Source organism: Nerophis lumbriciformis, linkage group LG19 (genome assembly GCF_033978685.3).
Source record: "Nerophis lumbriciformis linkage group LG19, RoL_Nlum_v2.1, whole genome shotgun sequence".
Lineage (NCBI taxonomy): Eukaryota > Metazoa > Chordata > Actinopteri > Syngnathiformes > Syngnathidae > Nerophis > Nerophis lumbriciformis.
The window spans coordinates 34,090,302-34,112,747 of record NC_084566.2 but is presented as its reverse complement, the minus strand read 5'-3'; the positions used below and the strand labels follow the sequence as shown (position 1 = coordinate 34,112,747).

The window sequence follows — 22,446 nt, the reverse complement described above, 5'->3', positions numbered from 1 at the left end:
TGTTCGTAGCTTTGTCCTCGGAGGTTAACCTGTCCGGAGCGGAGGTGTCGTGTGGAGGATTTGGGGGGGGTGACACAATTAAACATCACACAATTCCATATCATTTCTGTTTACATCATGTCCGAAAAGGAGTCGTAAGAAGCAAAGCTTATTTAATCCTACCCCTTTCCCATTTCAGAGCGTTTACAAATTCATTTACTGACCTTTTTATAGTAGAATGACATCCGTGAGTGAGTAATACAACAGTTTTGTAATATGTAATTAGTTAGTCAGTCATTATAAACATACTGAGATGAAGAATATCTTATTTTTAATAAGGTTGAAAGTATTCCTCATAGTCTTCTTTGTACTTTGTAAGTACTACTAATTTGAACAACCTCTTAAAGTGGATCATATCAGTACAATGTTTAACTTCTTTACTTAATCCATTCCATCATTTAATTCCACATACAGATATGCTAAAGGTTCTAATTGTTGTACATGCATACAAATGTTTTAAATTACATTTTCCTCTAATGTTATATTTCTCCTCTTTAGTTAAGAAGAATTGTTGTACATTATTTGGTAGCAGGTCCGCCTAATGCGTCTTATTTAAGTGACATTAATGATAGTAGCTGTCACAAAAGCGTAAAGACAAGTTAATCTGTGTAATTTATTTGAAATGTAATGGTCAAATAATTTTGTGAATTTGCCTTTAATGACTTAATTAGTTAATTGTAATTTTGGTTTTAAAAAAAAAGTACAAATCTTTAATGCCCAAAAAAATGTTTTCATTAACTAAATAAAACAATGTAACTTTTAAAAGTGATAAAATATGTCCCTTATTGCATTCTACCTCACACAACTGTTTAGAATAAAAATCAATAGTTCTAAATAACTAAATAATGTTAAAATGCCACACAAATTCAAATACATATATATCAACAAGGGCTGCTCTCAGTGCTCACTCTCAGCTATCACCGGTAGAGCAGGGAGGGGGAGTGGTCAAGTGTGCCTGAGTGAGCAGTAGAGAGAGAGAGAAAGAGAGAGAGAGAGAGAGAGAGAGAGAGAGAGAGAGAGAGAGAGAGAGAGAGAGAGAGAGAGAGAGAGAGAGAAGAGTGAGGAGTGAGGAGTGAAGAGTGAGGATTGAGGGAGGGAGCGGGAGAGAGGGAGGGAGTGAGAGAGAGAGAGTAAAGAGTGAAGAATGAGGAGTGAGAGAGAGAGTGAGAGTGAGGAGTGAAGAGTGAGGGAGGAAGTGAGAGAGAGAGAGAGTAAAGCGTGAAGAGTGAGGAATGAGAGAGAGGGAGTGGGAGAGAGGGAGGGAGGGAGGAAGTGAGAGAGAGAGAGACTGAGAGTGAGAGTGAAGAGTGAGGATTGAGGGAGGGAGCGGGAGAGAGGGAGGGAGTGAGAGAGAGAGAGTAAAGAGTGAAGAATGAGGAGTGAGGAGTGTAGAGTGAAGAGTGAGAGAGAGGGAGTGGGAGGGAGGAAGTGAGAGAGAGAGAGTGAGAGTGGGAGTGAGAGTGAGGAGTGAAGAGTGAGGGAGGGAGCGGGAGAGAGGGAGGGAGTGAGAGAGAGAGAGAGAGAGTAAAGCGTGAAGAGTGAGGAATGAGAGAGAGGGAGTGGGAGAGAGGGAGGGAGGAAGTGAGAGAGAGAGAGAGTGAGAGTGAAGAGTGAGGAGTAAAGAGTGAGGATTGAGGGAGGGAGCAGGAGAGAGGGAGGGAGTGAGAGAGAGAGAGTAAAGAGTGAAGAATGAGGAGTGAAGAGTGAGAGAGAGGGAGTGGGAGGGAGGAAGTGAGAGTGAGAGAGTGAGAGTGAGGAGTGAAGAGTGAGGAGTGAAGAGTGAGGGAGGGAGTGAGAGAGAGAGAGTAAAGCGTGAAGAGTGAGGAATGAGAGAGAGGGAGTGGGAGAGAGGGAGGGAGGGAGGAAGTGAGAGAGAGAGAGACTGAGAGTGAGGAGTGAAGAGTGAGGATTGAGGGAGGGAGCGGGAGAGAGGGAAGGAGTGAGAGAGAGTGTAAAGAGTGAAGAATGAGGAGTGAGAGAGAGGGAGTGAGAGAGAGGGAGGGAGTGGGCGGGACCGAGGGATGGAGGGAGAGAGAGAGAGTGAAGAGTGAGGAGTGAAGAGTGAAGGAGGGAGAGGGAGAGAGGGAGGGAGTGAGAGAGAGAGAGTAAAGTGTGAAGAGCGAGAGAGAGGGAGTGGGAGGGAGGGAGAGTGAGGAGTGAAGAGTGAGGGAGGGAGAATGAGGAGTGAGAGAGAGGGAGTGGGAGGGAGGAAGTGAGAGAGAGAGAGTGAGAGAGAGAGAGTGAGGAGTGAGAGAGAGGGAGTGGGAGGGAGGAAGTGAGAGTGAGGAGTGAAGAGTGAGGAGTGAAGAGTGAAGAGTGAGGGAGTAAGCGGGAGAGAGGGAGAGAGGGAGGGAGTGAGAGAGAGAGAGTAAAGCGTGAAGAGTGAGGAGTGAGAGAGAGGGAGTGGGAGAGAGGGAGTGGGAGAGGGAGGGAGTGAGAGAGAGACTGAGAGTGAGAGTGAGAGTGAGGAGTAAAGAGTGAAGAGTGAAGAGTGAGGGAGGGAGTGGGAAAGAGGGAGGGAGTGAGAGAGAGAGAGTGAAGAGTGAGGAGTGAAGTGTGAGAGAGGGAGTGGGAGGGAGGGAGGGAGTGAGAGAGTGAGAGAGGGAGTGAGAGGGAGGAGCGAAGAGCGAAGAGTGAAGAGTGAAGAGTGAGGAGAAATACTAACTCAGGAAAATCAAGTTATTTGCAGGATGTGTGAGCGATGTTAAGACACTTTTGAGTTTTCCTTGTTCAGTTATCAATTTATGATGTAACCTTAAACTTATCTGTTTATGATGTAACCTTAAACTTATCTGTTTATGATGTAACCTTAAACGTATCTGTTTATGATGTAACCTTAAACGTATCTGTTTATGATGTAACCTTAAACGTATCTGTTTATGATGTAACCTTAAACGTATCTGTTTATGATGTAACTTTAAACTTCTCTGTTTATGATGTAACCTTAAAAGCCAGTGCCTTCCTCAAACTGATGTATTCAAAGAAATGGCATATTGAATGAGTTATTGAGCATTAAGCTTTCTGTAAATGTTCCTAACAAACAGCACTGAGCAGACAAAAGTCAGTCGGCTGGTCGAGTGTGAGAGTGACAACATAGGAAGGTCATACACATCATAATCACACGTTCACAACAATGCATCCAAAACTCACTCAAAGTCAAACGATAGTTTCATATATACAATATGGTTCTCTTTTACTGCAGACCGGAAAACTGGAAAAGGACTAGTTAAGGACATATTGTTGGACACGTCTGCGTCTTACGACCGGGGAGCCAAACAACAACGGCATTAATATTTGCTTGAAGGGGTGGAGTAGGACTTGGATCGCTTCCCTTAGCAAATTAACATCGTTGAGGTCATTAGGCTGCTAATGTTCCACACATTCTTGGCAGGGAGAACGCGGGGGGGGAAAGGGTCGACTACGCACCTGTGAAGGCTCATTTGAATTTCAACACTTTCAGACACATGTTGCTATTTTTTAAATAGGAAAAAAAAAATATTCAAGCAGTCATTCTAAAACAATTAAAACATTTTTTTTTTTAATTTATTCATTTATTTCAGGCAATGACATTAAAAAAAAAAAAAAAAAAAAAAGTACAAGGTAGACAATACATAATAATATAAATTAATATAATGCAAAAGGTAATGTACAGTATGTAAGCATGATTGTCCAGTTTTGCCTGAAATGGAGTGGGAAGAAGATAACTACATAACTACAATACATTAAACATAAGTTTAAATGTATTGTTCTTTGCAGGGGCGTCACTAGCTTTTAAGGACAGGGGGGGCTTTGCCCCCAGGAGATGCACAGGATGCGAGCGAATGTTACGCACAAGCACAAAACTTCACAAACGGCTAACAAAGACTTAGAAATTATTCATTGTTATTATTATTATTTTAAAAAAATGCACGGGACGAAATGAAATGCTCCCCGGGACGATGGCTTTTAACCATATATTTTCTTTTTCTTTTTATGTATTTATTTATTTTACATTTTATATTAAATGTCTTGGTTTTTCCTCCCTCTGAAAATCCTATTAAATGTTTAACAAGCCATCCTATAATAATAAAACAGCTATTAATGTAACAATACAATAAAACAAATATATTTAATGATGGGTTTTTTTCATTATTTTAACAATAGGCTTATGTATATTACTTTATATAGATTCTACAAGAAACACAAAACTTAAAAAATAAATGATTTACAATTGCACACACAAGGTTTTGTGCAGCTTCACTCATTGTAAAGGAAGATAATGTGCTTCGTACACCTGCAGGACCGCAAGCAAGGTCGCAGAGAAAATGCGGGCTGGAATTTGAGTGATGTGGGCATTTTCTATATGAACAAGTGGAATGGATTGGATACCGACGCACGAAAGGGGCTCTCTACCTTACGCTACGAAGTGAAGGGAAACTGAGTGAATAATAACAGGTTATATGATTATTTATTTAAACTCATATTTGGGCCACTTTATAATGAATATGTCGGCATTTATTTGTAAAAAAAAAACAAAAAAACACCAAATTATTTAGGGGGGCTTAAGAATATTTTAGGGGGGCTTGAGCCCCCCTAAAATAGGCCTAACAACGCCAATGGTTCTTTGTACATATTTTCTCATGTAGTAGCTGGGAAACATGTGTTAACTTAAAGAGAGTACCAATCATCGACAGTATTAGTCAACGTTCATTCAGTAGAAGGTATTTGATCATATCTGTGGATAAAATGTAGTGATTATGAAACAAATATTTTACATCATCTACACTGCAAAATGTCAGTGGTCAAAAACAAGAAAAAAAAAATACAAAAATGAGGGGTATTTAATTTGAACTAAGCAAAATTATCTGCTAATAGAACAAGAAAATTCGGCTTGTCAAGACTTTCCAAAACAAGTAAAATTAGCTAACCTCAATGAACCCAAAAATACCTTAAAATAAGTATATTCTCACTAATAACAAGTGCACTTTTCTTGGTAGAAAAAAATGAGACCTTTTTGCTCAATATGTTGAAAAATATTCTTAAATGAAGTAAATGCTAGTGCCATTATCTTGACATAATGATATGCGCTCGGCATCATGATTTTTTTTGTTAATGCTTGAAATAAGAAATTATTTCTTCAAAAAAGTAGTTTTATACTTGTGAGTGTTGATGACACAGCTTTGCAACAGTTGATATTCTAGTTTCAAGCATGTTTTACTCAATATAGGTCATCAAATCTTAGCAACAAGCTGTAATATCTTACTGAGATCATTTAGGACCAAAACCCTTAAAACAAGTAAAACACTCTAACATAAAATTTGCTTAGTTAGAAGAATTATCTTATCAGACAGAAAATAAGCAAATATCACCCTTATTTGAGATATTTAATCTTACTTAGATTTCAGTTTTTGCAGTGTATGTAAGAAGATAACTACATAACTACATTACATGAAACATAAGTTTAATGTATTGTACTTTGTAAGTATTTTCTCAGGGAAACATGTGTTATCTTAAAGAGAGTACCAATCATCGACATTATTAGTCAACTTTCATTCAGGAGAAGGTATTTGATCATATCTGTGGATAAAATGTAGTGATTATGAAACAAATATTATATATCATCTAGCTATTTAAATCAAAATATCTGATCGGTATTACGGTGGTTAGTAATTTGTTTCCAAAGGTCCGACAAAGACCGAATCAAACAATAACAGAAGCTACTTTTCCCATTAGGAAATCATGTAAATTCAATTAATCGGCTCCAGAAGTGCGAAAATATCAACACAAAACACTTTTTTTTAAAGAGAATGATACTAATTTGAATGCAGAAAATAATGTGAAATACCGTGTTTTTCGGACTATAAGTCGCAGTTTTTTTCATAGTTTGGCCGGGGGTGCGACTTATACTCAGGAGCGGCTTATGTGTGAAATGATTAACACATTAGCGTAAAATATCAAATAATATTATTTATCTCATTCACGTAAGAGACTAGACGTATAAGATTTCATGGGATTTAGCGATTAGGAGTGACAGATTGTTTGGTAAACGTATAGCATGTTCTATATGTTATAGTTATTTGAATGACTCTTACCATAATATGTTACATTAACATACCAGTTGGTTATTTATGCCTCATATAACGTACACTTATTCAGCCTGTTGTTCACTATTCTTTATTTATTTTAAATTGCCTTTCAAATGTCTATTCTTGGTGTTAGCTTTTATCAAATAAATTTCCCCAAAAAATGCCACTTATATATGTTTTTTCCCTTCTTTATTATGCATTTTCGGCCGGTGCGGCTTATACTCCAGAGCGATTTATACTCTGAAAAATACGGTATATATCATCTAGCTATTTAAATCAAAATATCTGATTGGTATTACAGTGGCACCTCTGTTTTCGTTAGTCATTTGTTTACAAAGGTCCGACAAAGACTGAATCAAACAATAACAGAAGCTATTTTTCCCATTAGGAAATCATGTAAATTCAATTAATCGGCTCCAGATTGGCGAAAATATCAACACAAAACACTTTTTTAGAGAATGAGAAAGAGAAGAGAGAATGGACTTTATTGTCATTATATTTGCGTATAACGTCATTAAGGACTCCAATTTAAGGTGCGGTAGTGGGAACAAATACGGGATAAAAAAAAAAAATTGCACAAGAAGTAATAAAGATAAAACTAAGAATTGAAATACATAGACTACTATCCAATAAAAAATAATAAGCAATCCTGTACAACAGACAAATTATGGCCGTTAAGCTTTTCAATCTGGCCCGCCGGACATTCCCAAATATTTTTTTTACATCTTTAAGATGGAAAGTGTAGCTGCCATTATGATATGCACTGATGTTTTCTAATGACCGTAAGTCTTCTACTATACAAAAGTATTTCAATGGTTGGAATCTGCGCTTTTGCATGATATACTAGTTACTAGAGATGCGCGGATAGGCAATTATTTCATCCGCAACCGCATCACAAAAGTCGTCAACCATCCGCATCCACCCGAACCAACATTTTATCAAAACCACACCCGCCCGCCATCCGCCAGTTGTTATATATCTAATATAGACGATGCAAGCATATTAGTGAGGTTATAAAGCTTTTGCCTGTTAAAGAAAGGAGATTGATCCAATGCAGCAGAGACATTCAATGCGTGCCACGCATTAATATATCTTGGCCACGCATTAGTGGCTAAGAGATATTAATGCGTGATAATATGATTTATCATTATTATAATATTATTGTCATTTCCATTAAGAAAGTGTTGACTATTGTTGCCAATGCCCTCAGATCAGGAGTGCGTTCCTCACACTTTGTGTGCGCAGTTGCAGCAAGCAGAACGAGGCTTTTAAGAAGTTAAAAAAATGTTTTAGAAAGACTAGGCCTATATTTTCGTTAGGTAAAAAAAAAATTCTGAATTTATTTCAATGAATATTAACTTGTTAACGTTATAATGCTCAAATAGGGACGAGGGCGGGGTGCACAGTGAAACAGTGAACACTTTTGCGACAAAGATGAACCTTTATTGATTGATCTGCAGCCATGACAAAATATCAGACAATCTCCATTGTCAATGACAGGCAGGAAAATAAAGATAAACACATAGCCTATGTTGTAGGCATAGGCTCATACGTCTTTAAGTTGAAATAAAAAATAAAATAAAAAATGTGCCTCATAAGTCTTAGGCTGTCAATCACGCGCACAAACTTAAATTATACAATAACATATGTATGTCATCCCTATTTAAACAAAAATAAATTAAATAAACAATAATAACAAATTACCTGCAACTTATTGGCCAAGGCAAATAGCTGAAGGGGGGAAATCAAACCCATCAGACTGCACTTTATCATCAAACTTGAATTATAATGAAAATAGACGGTCGCGACAAACAAAGCAGGCTAAATATCCTTACATTGTCGCCAATCGGAGATGCGCTTCACTTGAAAGCGAGGCCAAATAATTATTCACACATAGTAGTATATCTCGAATAGAAAAAAAACACAATAAACAACGCAATTGCCTTAATTCCTTTGCATTGTAGTGCGCCCAAACAACACGTAACCATCAAAATTATTTAGCTGACCGAACTCAATATAGGTTGGACATGGGCTTATTTGGTATAGCCTATAGGTAACGTAGACTAATTCGTTTAACATATCCAACCGTATGTCTACTTACTTTTTTTTTTTGTTAGCACTATGCAGGAATAAAATGGCATCTACAGTGCCAGGATTCATGCGAGAGCGCCTGGCCTCTAAAATGCGCCCTGCTGCGCTGAAGGAGCGCTCACTTGCGCCACTTGTTGCTGGGACGCGGTGCCTGATTAATAATTGACTGTTTCAAAGAGTGCTGCTCGTTTTTCGTATGTGGGTAACAACATTTAACTATGTATATATATTTCCGAATTGGTTCAACCGCTAACCGCCCGCATCTATTTAAAATCTATTTTTACCCGCCCGACCCGCGGTTTATCCGCGGACTCCGCGGTTGTGTCCGCAAACCGCGCATCTCTACTAGTTACTATGGTCATCTAATTAGTTACTATGGTAATCTAATTAGTTACTATGGTAATTTAATTAGTTACTATGGTCATCTAAGTCACAGCAGCTCAGACGAGGTACCAAGCAGTGCGGGTGGGAAGCGTTTCCACAGAGTGTCAGCCTGAAATGCGGGTGTCAGGGACAGATGCGGAAGGGGATTTTTACAGCAAAGTTCTAAAGCTTAGTGATATATCAGATTATAGGTGGGGTTATTTTTACCCTTCGCGATCATATTTCAGAGTTTAGTTGCATTTTTGTTGCGTTTCGCTTGATTGCAAAATATGTCGATAGAGAGGGGTCAATATTCAGTGTTTTATCGTTCATAGAAAAGTGTAAAATTCCATTTAATTTTTTAAGACGGTCTGTCATAACGTTTTTAGCATTCAATCAGACATTATTGTGAGGTTTTGTTTTAGTGTTCCTAAAAATAGATATACCGGCCCCCAGACACATTTTTTTCTCTAAATTTGGCCCCAGAGTAAAAATAATTGCCCAGGCCTGGCTTAGAGAGATGAGGGGAGGCAATAAGCCACGTGGACGTCGTACTTTGCTACAAGTTATTTCTTCTATTCAATTGTGTTGCTTCCCTACTTTATCAAAGTGCTGTCACTCATTACTCTTTTGGCCACATGGTGGATTATCGTGCAGTCGTACTCAATTAGTAGACTCAAGTAGAGACCGAGTCACGCCTCGGGTACTTTGTTTGGACGACTTGTTTCTTGTGCGCCGCACGGAGTAAACTGTTGGCGAGAATTTTCGTTGAAGAATGTAATTACGCAGTAGTGATTTCTTTTTCTTCTTTTTTTCCGGACTCGCAGCCCCTTTCAACATGTTTATTATCAGTCACAGTCAATTATTTAGTGACACTTTTTTTCAGCTTTCATTGTTTTTACCACAGCCTGCAATTGATTGGGGCATGGCATCTATTACAAACCCTGTTTCCATTAGAGTTGGGAAATTGTGTTAGATGTAAATATAAACGGAATACAATGATTTGCAAATCATTTTCAACTCATATTCAATTGAATGCACTACAAAGACAAGATATTTGATGTTCAAACTCATAAACTTTTTTGCAAATAATAATTAACTTAGAATTTCATGGCTGCAACACGTGCCAAAGTAGTTGGGAAAGGGCATGTTCACCACTGTGTTACATGGCCTTTCCTTTTAACAACACTCAGTAAACGTTTGGGAACTGAGGAGACACATTTTTTAAGCTTCTCAGGTGGAATTCTTTCCCATTCTTGCTTGATGTACAGCTTAAGTTGTTCAACAGTCCGGGGGTCTCCGTTGTGGTATTTTAGGCTTCATAATGCACCACACATTTTCAATGGGAGACAGGTCTGGACTACAGGCAGGCAAGTCTCGTACCCGCACTCTTTTACTATGAAGCCACGTTGATGTAACACGTGGCTTGGCATTGTCTTGCTGAAATAAGCAGGGGCGTCCATGGTAACGTTGCTTGGATGGCAACATATGTTGCTCCAAAACCTGTATGTATCTTTCAGCATTAATGGTGCCTTCACAGATGTGTAAGCTACCCATGTCTTGGGCACTAATACACCCCCATACCATCACAGATGCTGGCTTTTCAACTTTGCGCCTATAACAATCCGGATGGTTCTTTTCCTCTTTGGTCCGGAGGACACGACACCCACAGTTTCCAAAAACAATTTGAAATGTGGACTCGTCAGACCACAGAACACTTTTCCACTTTGTATCAGTCCATCTTAGATGAGCTCAGGCCCAGCGAAGCCGACGGCGTTTCTGGGTGTTGTTGATAGACGGTTTTCGCCTTGCATAGGAGAGTTTTAACTTGCACTTACAGATGTAGGGACCAACTGTAGTTACTGACAGTGGTTTTCTGATCCTGAGCCCATGTGGTGATATCCTTTACACAGTGATGTCGCTTGTTGATGCAGTACAGCCTGAGGGATCAAAGGTCACGGGCTTAGCTGCTTACGTGCGGTGATTTCTCCAGATTCTCTGAACCCTTTGATGATATTACGGACCGTAGATGGTGAAATCCCTAAATTCCTTGCAATAGCTGGTTGAGAAAGGTTTTTCTTAAACTGTTCAACAATTTGCTCACGCATTTGTTGACAAAGTGGTGACCCTCGCCCCATCCTTGTTTGTGAATGACATGAGCATTTCATGGAATCTACTTTTATACCCAATCATGGCACCCACCTGTTCCCAATTTGCCTGTTCACCTGTGGGATGTTCCAAATAAGTGTTTAATGAGCATTCCTCAACTTTATCAGTATTTATTGCCACCTTTCCCAACTTCTTTGTCACGTGTTGCTGGCATCAAATTCTAAAGTTAATGAAAAAAAAAAATGTTTATGAGTTTGAACATCAAATATGTTGTCTTTGTAGCATATTCAACTGAATATGGGTTGAAAATGATTTGCAAATCATCGTATTCCGTTTATATTTACATCTAACACAATTTCCCAACTCATATGGAAACGGGGTTTGTAGAACAGAGGCCACTATTTTAATCACATAAATTCCTAGAGGGTGTCAACTGGTTGCAATCCTACAAAAAAGCAAATTTAAGGGAAAAATGCAAAAGTCTTCCTTCTTTTTTTTTTTTTTTTTTGGTGAAACAACCACCACACGCTAGTGGGTGTTCAGTGGTTTATGGCCTGTGTCTGTTTGATCCCCAGCTGGCTATGAGAGGTCCTACAGGGCCAGCGGGCATGACGGGAAGATCTGGTCCTGTGGTGAGTAGCTGGAGAAAGTCTCCCTCATATATACACACACACACACACAAACACACACACACGGATATTGTGTTTATCCCACACATGAGGTCATGCGCTCGCCCTCGCTATGCATTTATCATATGCTACACACCCATACAGCGCATGCATAATTACTGGGCAGCTGAGGTCACGCAGTAATCTCAAGGTTGGTCCTGGTGGACTTGTAAGGAAGTGGAGATGTGCTCCATAAATGTTCACACCCATCCTTTGCAATATGACTTTATAGCCCAAACACTTGATTTATGAACTGAATTATTGCACTGAGTGACTATATCCAAGTCGAGTACATGCACTATGTGTATTTTCACACTACATGTTTATACAGTATGTACATACAGTATTTAGTCTTTTTGCCCATTTAGAAAGTTGCATTATATTTTTTCTAATTAGATTCAAGTCTGACCTGGGATTCTAAGCAAAAAAATGCAGAGGTCAAAACAGTTTCACTAACTTTTGCCTCTTTTTGCCCAAACAGGGACTCCCTGGTTCTACTGGTCTTAAAGGGGACGGCGGAGACAATGGTCCACAGGTGAGTGATTAATAGTATCTCTAGGACGGGGGTCGGCAACCCGCGGCTGTAGCTCTCTGGAGCTTTTTCATAAATGTATGAAAAATGGAAAAAGATGAGGGCAAAAAATATATTTTTTTTGTGTTAATATGGTTTCTGTAGGAGGAAAAACATGACACAAACCTCCCTAATTGTTATAAAGCACACTGTTTATATTAAATATGCTTCACTGATTCGAGTATTTGGGGAGCGCCGTTTTGTCCTACTAATTTTGGCGGTCCTTGAACTCACCTTAGTTTGTTTACATGTATAACTTTCTACGACTTTCTAGGACGTGTTTTATGCCACTTCTTTTTCTTTCTCATTTTGTCCACCACACTTTTAACGTTGTGCGTGAATGCACAAAGGTGTGTTTTGTTGATGTTATTGACTTGTGTGGAGTGCTGATCGGGCATATTTGGTCAATGCATGACTGCAAGCTAATCGATGCTAACATGCTATTTAGACTAGCTATATGTACATATTGCATCATTATGCCTCATTTGTAGCTATATTTGAGGTCATTTAGTTTCCTTTAAGTCCTCTTAATTCAATTTATATCTCATGACACACTATCTGTATGTAATATGGCTTTTAATTTTTTGTGGCTCCAGACAGATTTGTTTTTGTATTTTTGGTCCAATATGGCTCTTTCAACATTTTGGGTTGCCGACCCCTGCTCTAGGACATATACTGGATTGTCTCAGTTTTAATAATAATAATAATAATAGATTTTATTTGTAAAAAAAACAACAACAAAAAACACTTTACATTGAGTAAACAACCTCAAAGTGCTACAGTGTATTAAAATAAATAAATAAAATAAATAAAAAAAGCAAATAAATAGAAATAAAAACTAGAACAGCCTAATAGCTAGAACTAGTATGCATATATCTAAAAAAAAAATGGCTTTTTCAAAAAGAAGGGTTTTTAAGCCTTTTTTAAAAGCATCCACAGTCTGTGGTGCCCTCAGGTGGTCAGGGGGAGCATTCCACAAACTGGGAGCGGCGGAGCAGAAACATCTTGGGAGAACATGCAAACTCCACACAGAAATAGCCTGGACCTGGGAATCGAACCCGAGACCTTACAAAGTACATTATTATTAGTAGTGGTGTGCGGCCACCTATCAGTTTCAGCCGATTTTCAAGGGAAAAGTATGTAATCGGCATGTTCTGATCAATGCCTTGAAATACACAAAAATTGATCGCTCCCGAGTCACGGCTCTTATTACATTTTTGAGTAAAAGCAGGCGGAAGCAGACAAAAATTCTTGCTAATTGCTAAACTAGCCGCTAAGCCAGCTTGAAACAACGGAAGAAATAAGCACGTAGTGTTACGACTTACTGCGAGGCTTGTTCTCCCAGGATGCAAACGGTCGACTCCGGACAGGACTTGCAGGTAGGAACATGATTTAATCGTAAATTGACTATCAAAGAGGTACAAAACGGAAAACAAACCGACGGAACAAGGTGCCGATGGCACCTGAAGCTAAGGCTACTACTTAGCACAGACTCGAGATCACTAGCAGGGGCTAGGAGACAAGCAAAACTTACGTAATACTAGCGGGACGCAAACAAAGAAGACAGACCGAATGAATGGCAAAGGCAGGCTTAAATAATGTCTCTGATTACAAACAGGTGCGCGTCCCGAACACAAGAGGCAGGTGAAATTAATACGTAGCCATGGTAACAAACTCAGAGGTGCATAAACAGGAACTAAAGGAGTCCAAAACTAACAGAAAACACAAGTGACTCGAAAAACTTAAACAGACTATGATCCGGGCAGCGGATCATAACACGTAGTACACTTTAACAGACGTCGAGCTGGAACTGCGTTACAGCAGAAAGTTAGCAGCTATTAAGAGCAAATTAGCAAGAAATGTTAGTAATAACTAGGGATGTATACAGAGTACCGGTATTTTTTTGGTATTGGTTCCTAATTAGGTTGGTCCATGAGGACGGTGGACAACCGATACTGCTATCAGTGTTTTTTGTTCCAGCTCACCGACATTATTATGACACCCTGTCACATTCAGTTCAGCTGCCACTGCTACACATTAAAATCGGCTTTGAATGATGACAAATAAGGGAGCAACACCACACAAACGTTTGTAGCACAACAATATTTCGTCCTCAAAAGACCCTCAAAGTCACGCACGCTGTGTCAGTTTGAAGTGAACGCACTTTGCTCGTGACGAATCAAAATCGCGTTTTCTCAAACGCCCTCCTAACGAGCCATTAATCTACAGGTCAATATTAATCTAATCATGAAAAATTGAGGTAATATAATAGTCCATAAAGCCAGACAGCGTATGTACTGTAGTTGTACTAACACGCATGGCGTGCTGCGTGTATCATGATCGATATATAGTGACTCACTCGATGGACAGTTCTTCGTCTGGTCCAGTTGGCCAGGTACATTTCCTGTTGAGTTTGGGTAAGCAATCCATTTTAGTCTAAATATTTTGGCTCCATGTTTCATATCTATAGCGCCAAAATCGCTTCCCCCCTCTGACGGTTTTCGTCCGCTCCATTGTCTCACTCTACCTTTGTGCTGGCTTCTATAAACAGCAGTATATTCAGCTTCAAAAGTATAAGGTTGTAAATCCTAATTTGTCCAAAAACAGCCGTCTGCGTTGTCTGTTACCAAGTCTGCCATGATTAGAAAACACACTCGTGTTTTATTCCGGAAGTAGGAACACGCATGTTGCCAGGTCGGACGTGCCCTAAACACCTCCCTAGGGAGGCGTTCGGGTGGCATCCTGACCAGATGCCCGAACCACCTCATCTGGCTCCTCTCGATGTGGAGGAGCAGCGGCTTTACTTTGAGCTCCCCCTGGATCGCAGGGCTTCTTACCCTATCTCTAAGGGAGAGCCCCGCCACCCGGCATAGGAAACTCATTTCGGCCACTTGTACCCGTGATCTTGTCTTTTCGATCATAACCCAAAGCTCATGACCATAGGTGAGGATGGGAACGTAGATCGGCCGGTAAATTGAGAGCTTTGCCTTCCGGCTCAGCTCCTTCTTCACTACAACGGATCGATACAGCGTCCGCATTACTGAAGACGCCGCACCGATCCGCCTGTCGATCTCACGATCCACTCTTCCCTCACTCGTGAACATGACTCCGAGGTACTTGAACTCCTCCACTTGGGGCAGGGTCTCCTCCCCAACCCGGAGATGGCACTCCACCTTTTTACGGGCGAGAACCATGGACTCGAACTTGGAGGTGCTGATTCTCATCCCAGTCGCCTCACGCTCGGCTGCGAACCGATCCAGTGAGAGCTAAAGATCTTGGCCGGATGAAGCCATCAGGACCACAATGGGTTTCACAATGTAAAGCGCTTTGAGTCACTTGAGAAAAAGCGCTATATAAATGTAATTCACTTCACTTCACTTCACATCATCTGCAAAAAGCAGAGACCTAATCCTGCAGCCACCAAACCAGATACCCTCAACTGCGCCTAGAAATTCTGTCCATAAAAGTTATGAACAGAATCGGTGACAAAGGGCAGCCTTGGCGGAGTCCAACCCTCACTGGAAACTCACTGAGTCTTTCTATTTAAATAATACACACTACACATACATCGGTAGCTGTCAACAGTCAACGTGGCTTCCGGTCTGTGACTCAAATACGTCCGTGTGCAACATAAACACAAATAACATCTCCTATTGTTAGAAAATGCAAAACCACATAACATGCCAAGTGATTGTATTAATTTATATGATATATTTGATATGATATATCATGTAAAAGGTCTGTGTTTTGCACATGCATGCCATCCATCCATCCATGAATAGAATAGAATAGAAAGTACTTTATTGATCCCTGGGGGAAATTCAGCAATCAATCAATCAATCAATGTTTACTTATATAGCCCTAAATCACAAGTGTCTCAAAGGGCTGCACAAGCCACAACGACATCCTCGGTTCAGATCCCACATCAGGGCAAGGAAAAACTCAACCCAGTGGGATGACAATGAGAAACCTTGAAGAGAACCGTAGATGTTGGTGATCCCCTTCCCTCTAGGAAGAGCGGTGCAATGGATGTCGAGTGGGTCGAGCATAATATTGTGAAAGTCCAGTCCATAGTGGATCTAACATAATAGTGAGAGTCCAGTCCATAGTGGATCTAACATAATAGTGTGAGAGACCAGTCCATAGTGGATCTAACATAATAGTGTGAGAGTCCAGTCCATAGTGGATCTAACATAATAGTGTGAAAGTCCAGTCCATAGTGGATCTAACATAATAGTGTGAGTCCAGTCCATAGTGGGGCCAGCAGGAGACCATCCCGAGCGGAGACAGGTCAGCAGCGCAGATATGTCCCCAACCGATGCACAGGCGAGCGGTCCACCCTGGGTCCCGACTCTGGACAGCCAGCACTTCATCCATGGCCACTGGACCTGTGCCCCCCCTCCACAAGGGAGAGGGGGACAGAGCAGAAAAGAAAAGAAACGGCAGATCAACTGGTCTAAAAGGGGGTCTACTTAAAGGCTAGAGTATACAAATGAGTTTTAAGATGGGACTTAAATGCTTCTACTGAGGTAGCATCTCTAACTGTTACCGCGAGGGCATTCCATAGTACTGGAGCCCGAATAGAAAACGCTTTATAGCCCGCAGACTTTTTTTGGGCTATGGGAATCACTAATAAGCCGGAGTTCTTTGAACGCAGATTTCTTGCCGGGACATATGGTACAATACAATCAGCAAGATAGGATGGAGCTAGACCGTGTAGTATTTTATACGTAAGTAGTAAAACCTTAAAGTCACATCTTAAGTGCACAGGAAGCCACTGCAGCTGAGCCAGTATAGGCGTAATATGATCAAACTTTCTTGTTCTTGTCAGAAGTCTAGCAGCCGCATTTTGTACCAACTGTAATCTCAATGCCATCCATCCATCCATTTACTACCGCTTGTCCCTCTTGGGGTCGCGGGCCACGTATAAATATTATTTTCAGCTGAGTGTAATTGTAATGTATAGAATAGACATCTGTGTGGTCTTTACAAGTAGATGACATAACTGCATTTCACCTTGCACTACACACAGGCAATAATGTTGTACAAGCTGGCCAATCACAGCTTTAACAGTTTATGTTTTGGAAGTGCACACAAACATGAACATACTGTATGGTGGTGCTCAACGTTAAAGTAGACAAACAAACCTCAGGCTGCAAATGCTTTGGACACCCCTGATATAGTCTATTTTGTGTTTTGTATCCTTTAGTATGATTCTCTCCAGGTTCTATGATCAGAAATATAAAAAGAGTCTCAGATCTCAGTTATATTCCCGCAATTCTTCCTATTTAATGGTGTTGCATCGTGTCTGTCTGGAACTGGATGGATAATAGGGATAGTAATGTTTTAATACTCAATCCAATGTTTATCTGTTGTCTTCTTAGGGCCCCCGAGGTCTCCAGGGTCCAACCGGCCCCCCAGGAAAGTTAGGAAAAAGGGTCAGTTATGTTTTAAATTGCTAGCATTTCCAAAGTCATCTGTCTTCAATAATCTGTCCAACCGGTTCTGTGGAGAACCATTACATTTATGTTTGGTTTTTACACCCGTCCAAGATGATAAAAAACAAAATGTCTTTGATGGTTTCTGCGCAGGGCCGCAACGGAGCTGACGGTGCTCGAGGAATGCCAGGAGAGTCCGGGACCAAGGTAATCTACACACACACATGCAGTTATGATTCAACGAGCGCACATTTGCAAACATTAGGACTAAAGCCGTGTCACTGTGCTTTTGCAGGGCGACCGAGGTTTCGACGGCCTTCCTGGTCTCCCCGGAGAGAAGGGCCACAGGGTGAGTATATACAGGCGAGGGAACACCCAGTGCCATGTCCTTAAGACATTCAAAGAAAACCCGACAGATGTTCATTCCAAAGCCGTGGTAGTCATTAGGGGCGTCTGACCCATTCACACAGGGTGGGACGGCCTCCAGATTCACTTTTTAAACCATAACGTGAGACGGGTGAAGAGTACTGAGTGCGGAGTTTGCGGAATTTGGGCCCGCTGAGAGAGTTAAACATGAGAGATCACAGGGGAGTATGTCTGGACGGGCTTTCACTGCTTCTATCCTATACGGACTAATTACAGGGCCAGCAGGCGAGCCCTATAGAAGCCTAAATACAGGCAAGCCTATACGGAAGGTCCGTGCCAATTGTGGTGCGCGGGCGTAGATTAAAGACGCCCTCTTTGCATCATCTCTGATTTCTTAATTGTTGACTCATCAGCTTTTCAAAGAGTGGTTTTTTTTCCGTCTTCCAGCTGCAGGATACTTTTGTGACCCTGCCACTCCCTCCCTTTGCTTATCATCTTTCTGATGCTCTCTCTCCAGGGGGAACACGGTCCTACAGGGCTTCCAGGACCTCCAGGAGAAGACGGACCAAGAGTGAGTCCCTCAGACCCTCCCCCCTCACACTCCCCAAAAAAATGCTTCCCCACCTTTCCTGTTTCTGTCCCAATAACATGCTGGTTTCTTCCACAGGGAGAAGATGGCCAGGTTGGACAGAGAGGCCTGGCTGGAGAGAGCGTAAGTGGATTTATTGCCCTTGTGTTGATACGGCGAGACACGGTTGTTCAAGCCCAGCTAACAAAGAAAATAACTAAAATATGCACTATAAGTTATTCCCACTCCATGAAGCCCCTCCCTCGACATTAAATCTACCTGTCAAATGTGCAACACCATCTTCATTTTCTCAGCCTTGTAGCTTAAAAAAGGAGCTGTTGATTTGCCATTACTAATAAAAAATAAATAGAATTGGGTGAGACATGCTCATCAAATTCCAAACATTGTGAAAGCATTTTGTTTTTCATGGTGTGTTTATGACAAAGAACTTTCTCTTGATTATAAGTCCTGTTAAATTTAGATTGGTAGCTTCATGTGAGTGGAAGTTACCCAAAGTGACCACATGAGGTCAGTATATTGAGTGTTGCCTCCACACCACAGTGTCTCAGTGCTCCCAATTCCCACATTTGTATACTATTGTGCTTCTACTTCTAAATGCAGCATACATTTATAGGTTTTTTCTTCAGCATGCTTTGCTTTTTTTCTTCAGTGTTTTACTGGAGTTTTGTTTAGTTTAGTGTTTTAAGGATCCCCATTAGTCTACACCGCAGTGGAGACTATTCTTCCTGGGGTCCAGGCAAAAAAAACATCACACAATCACAAAACAAAAGATTACAATGCAGAACAACATGATCAAATAATAAAATGTTGTAATACAAAAATAGCAACAACAAAGAACCAAAAAAAAAGTAATAATAACTTTGAGTTTACATAATAATGTTCATACCAAAGATAAAAAGAGCAATATTAGAATAGATGTATATATTTTTGCAAAAATAAAACAGAACCAATGGCCTAAAATATACACATTAGTACCGTATTTTTCGGAGTATAAGCCGCACCGGAGTATAAGTCGCACCTGCCGAAAATGCATAATAAAAAAGGAAAAAAACATATATAAGTTGCACTGGAGCCCGGCCAAACTATGAAAAAAACTGCGACTTATAGTCCGAAAAATATGGTATACCAAAGACAAACAATAAGTGACGATCCATCCATTTTCTACTGCTTGTCCCACATTTAATAAGATAGTCAATAGTCAATAAAAACAGGTACAATCTAGAATAATCTCTTTCCGCAATACTTCTCCTCTTAGTCTATTCTTAAAACCCACTATGCTGGTGATTGATACCAGATATTGTGGAAGTGGATTCCAGTAAGTGATTGCCCGATACATTACAGTCTTTTTGGGTTTAAGACGGGTGAAAGCACCTCTTAGGGCTAGCCTGGTACCATAGTTGTGACTGTCATTAGCAAGCAACAGCTGAGAATGCAGATATGAAGGTTTATGGTATGTATAGATTTTTTGAACAGTTTTACTTTGTGCTTTTTTGTAGTTTATTGCAATGCTATTTAGCATTGTACTTTTTTCCTCTGACATCATCAGTGCTCATTGCAGTTTTTTCTGCTATTGGTCTTTTCTTTGCAGTTTTATTCAATGTTCTTAGCTTTCCTACTCATTTTGTGCTGTTTTCTTTGTGGTTTTGCTTTATTGTTTGCTATTTTCCCTCAATATACTTTCTTTAATACTAGGCAAGGCAAGGCACGTTTATATGTAGAGTACAATTCGTACACAAGGCGATCCAAAGTACTTTACAGATGCAGCAAATTACAAGATAATATCATAATAAAAATAATCCATAAATTCATTAACACCAAAGAGTGTAGATAAAAGACTTTCCGCTGTCATATGCGCAGCGAGAAAAATTGTTTCAGCCTTGAACATTGCCAATGTTGAGGCCTGTCTCACATCTTCTGCAAGACTGTTCCAGATTTTAAGAAGCATAAAACTAAAACGCGACCTCGCCATGTTTTGTCCTGACTCTGAACCCTAAGGTTCCTAGAGCATGAGATGGTTCATATAGCTCCAACATGTCAGAGATGTAACTTAGCACTAGACCGTGAAAAAGGTATACTAGCAGAATTGTTTTAAAGTCTGTTCTCTTCACAACAGGAAGATCTAAGCACTGGACTAATTAGGTCATATTTCCTGGATCTGCATAGTTGTGGTAGGACACATTGTAGCTGTATATTATTTGGCCTAATGCAGCGTGTAATTCATGGGTGTCATTCATCGGCTTTGGCACGCACACAGAAGTGACTGCAACGCATACTTGATCTTCAGCGATACAGGTTACACTGAGGGTGCCAGTATAAAAACCTTTAACATTGTTAGAAATATACGCCACACTGTGAATCCACACCAAACAAGAATGACAAACACATTTCGGGAGAACATCCGCACCGTAACACAACATAAACACAACAGAACAAATACCCAGAACCCTTTGCAGCACTAACTCTTCCGGGACGCTACAAGGTGTGTGTATGTGTGTGGGGGGCAGGGGGGGTGTATATTGTAGCGTCCCGGAAGAGTTAGTGCTGCAAAGGGTTCTGGGTATTTGTTCTGTTGTGTTTATGTTGCGTTACTATGCGGATGTTCTCCCAAAATGTGTTTGTCATTCTTGTTTGGTGTGGATTCACAGTGTGGCGTATATTTCTAACAATGTTAAAGTTGCTTATACGGCCACTCTCAGTGTAAACTGTATCGCTGTTGATGAAGTATGCTTTACATTCACGTGTGTGTGCGTACAGGGGCCGCTCATATCTTGTGACTGGGCGGGCACGTTGTTAGAAGGGATGAAAAGCGGACGTGACGTCAGCTCGTAGAGGACGCTAAAAGCAGTGCCTGTAAGGCACGCCCCCAAGACTGTGGAGTATGAGATATAATGACTGATGAACACTTTCGTTCGATAATGAGGGTTGCCTCAGCTCAAAGCCTGAGCCCTGACATTAATGAACTAGCATCCAAGAAAAGATGGCAGGTATCTGGTTTGGGCACATCAGATTAGATCAGTGTGTTGCAAACTGAGCAGTTTAAAGTCCTGAATGGTTGGTTTATTCATTATTTTATTTTCAAATGCCTGTGGAAAAAGTTAATGTTGATATTTACCTCAGAAGGCTGCAAATAGAAAAGAGGCATTGCATTTGTATTTAAATTGTATCTGATATGCCATTGATATTTTTTAATTATTATTATTATTATTTGAAACTCGATTTTGCATGTCACTATATCAATCAATCAATCAATCAATGTTTATTTATATAGCCCTAAATCACAAGTGTCTCAAAGGGCTGCACAAGCCACAACGACATCCTCGGTACAAAGCCCACATAAGGGCAAGGAAAAACTCACCCCAGTGGGACGTCGATGTGAATGGCTATGAGAAATCTTGGAGAGGACCGCATATGTGGGTAACCCGCCCCTCCCCCACCCTCTAGGGGAGACCGAATGCAATGGATGTCGAGTGGGTCTGACATAATATTGTGAGAGTCCAGTCCATAGTGGATCCAACATAATAGTAAGAGTCCAGTCCATAGTGGGGCCAGCAGGACACCATCCCGAGACGGAGACTGCCATCTTTTCTTGGATGCTAGTTCATTAATGTCAGGGCTCAGGCTTTGAGCTGAGGCAACCCTCATTATCGAACGAAGGTGTTCATCAGTCATATAAAGTTATATAAGCCTTGCTTGTTCAATATTCAATGCAAAACTTGTTTGGGTCCCTATTAAAAGGTTAATTTGTTCAACCTTGGCCCGCGGCTTTGTTCAGTTTTAAATTTTGGCCCACTCTGTATTTGAGTTTGACACCCCTGATGTAATTGAACAGTAGGGGTGCCACAATTGACCTCCAAGAACCCCAGAAGTCAGAGTCATTTTGTCTGAGACACAGTTACCAATTCCAACAAAATACGCCTGGTTCTCGATATAAGACTTGAATTTTGTTTAGAGCATTACGATCATTGCTATTTTACTTAATGCTTATGTTACATTGTTGAATGTATCCATTGTTATTTTCTTTCATGTTCAATACTGAAACACTGTTTTCACTCTGAAATTGTTTCGCCATGCAGGGTCCCCGAGGTCTGCTGGGCCCCAGAGGGTCTCCTGGTACCGCCGGACAACGCGTATGTACATTGCAGACGTC

The 22,446-nt window shown here is 40.6% G+C and overlaps 1 protein-coding gene across 2 annotated transcripts in view; it reads left to right on the top strand.

Annotated features, from left to right (window-relative positions):
- Positions 1 to 22,446, top strand: part of LOC133618476 (collagen alpha-1(XI) chain-like) — a 189,095-nt gene that overhangs the window by 95,088 nt on the left and 71,561 nt on the right. For both annotated transcript variants that reach the window (XM_061978862.1, XM_061978861.1), the window contains 8 exons: positions 11,243 to 11,299; positions 11,817 to 11,870; positions 17,291 to 17,344; positions 17,498 to 17,551; positions 17,640 to 17,693; positions 18,228 to 18,281; positions 18,378 to 18,422; positions 22,373 to 22,426. In XM_061978862.1, coding sequence (XP_061834846.1) covers positions 11,243 to 11,299; positions 11,817 to 11,870; positions 17,291 to 17,344; positions 17,498 to 17,551; positions 17,640 to 17,693; positions 18,228 to 18,281; positions 18,378 to 18,422; positions 22,373 to 22,426 — 426 coding nt within the window. The remainder of the gene's footprint in view (positions 1 to 11,242; positions 11,300 to 11,816; positions 11,871 to 17,290; positions 17,345 to 17,497; positions 17,552 to 17,639; positions 17,694 to 18,227; positions 18,282 to 18,377; positions 18,423 to 22,372; positions 22,427 to 22,446) is intronic.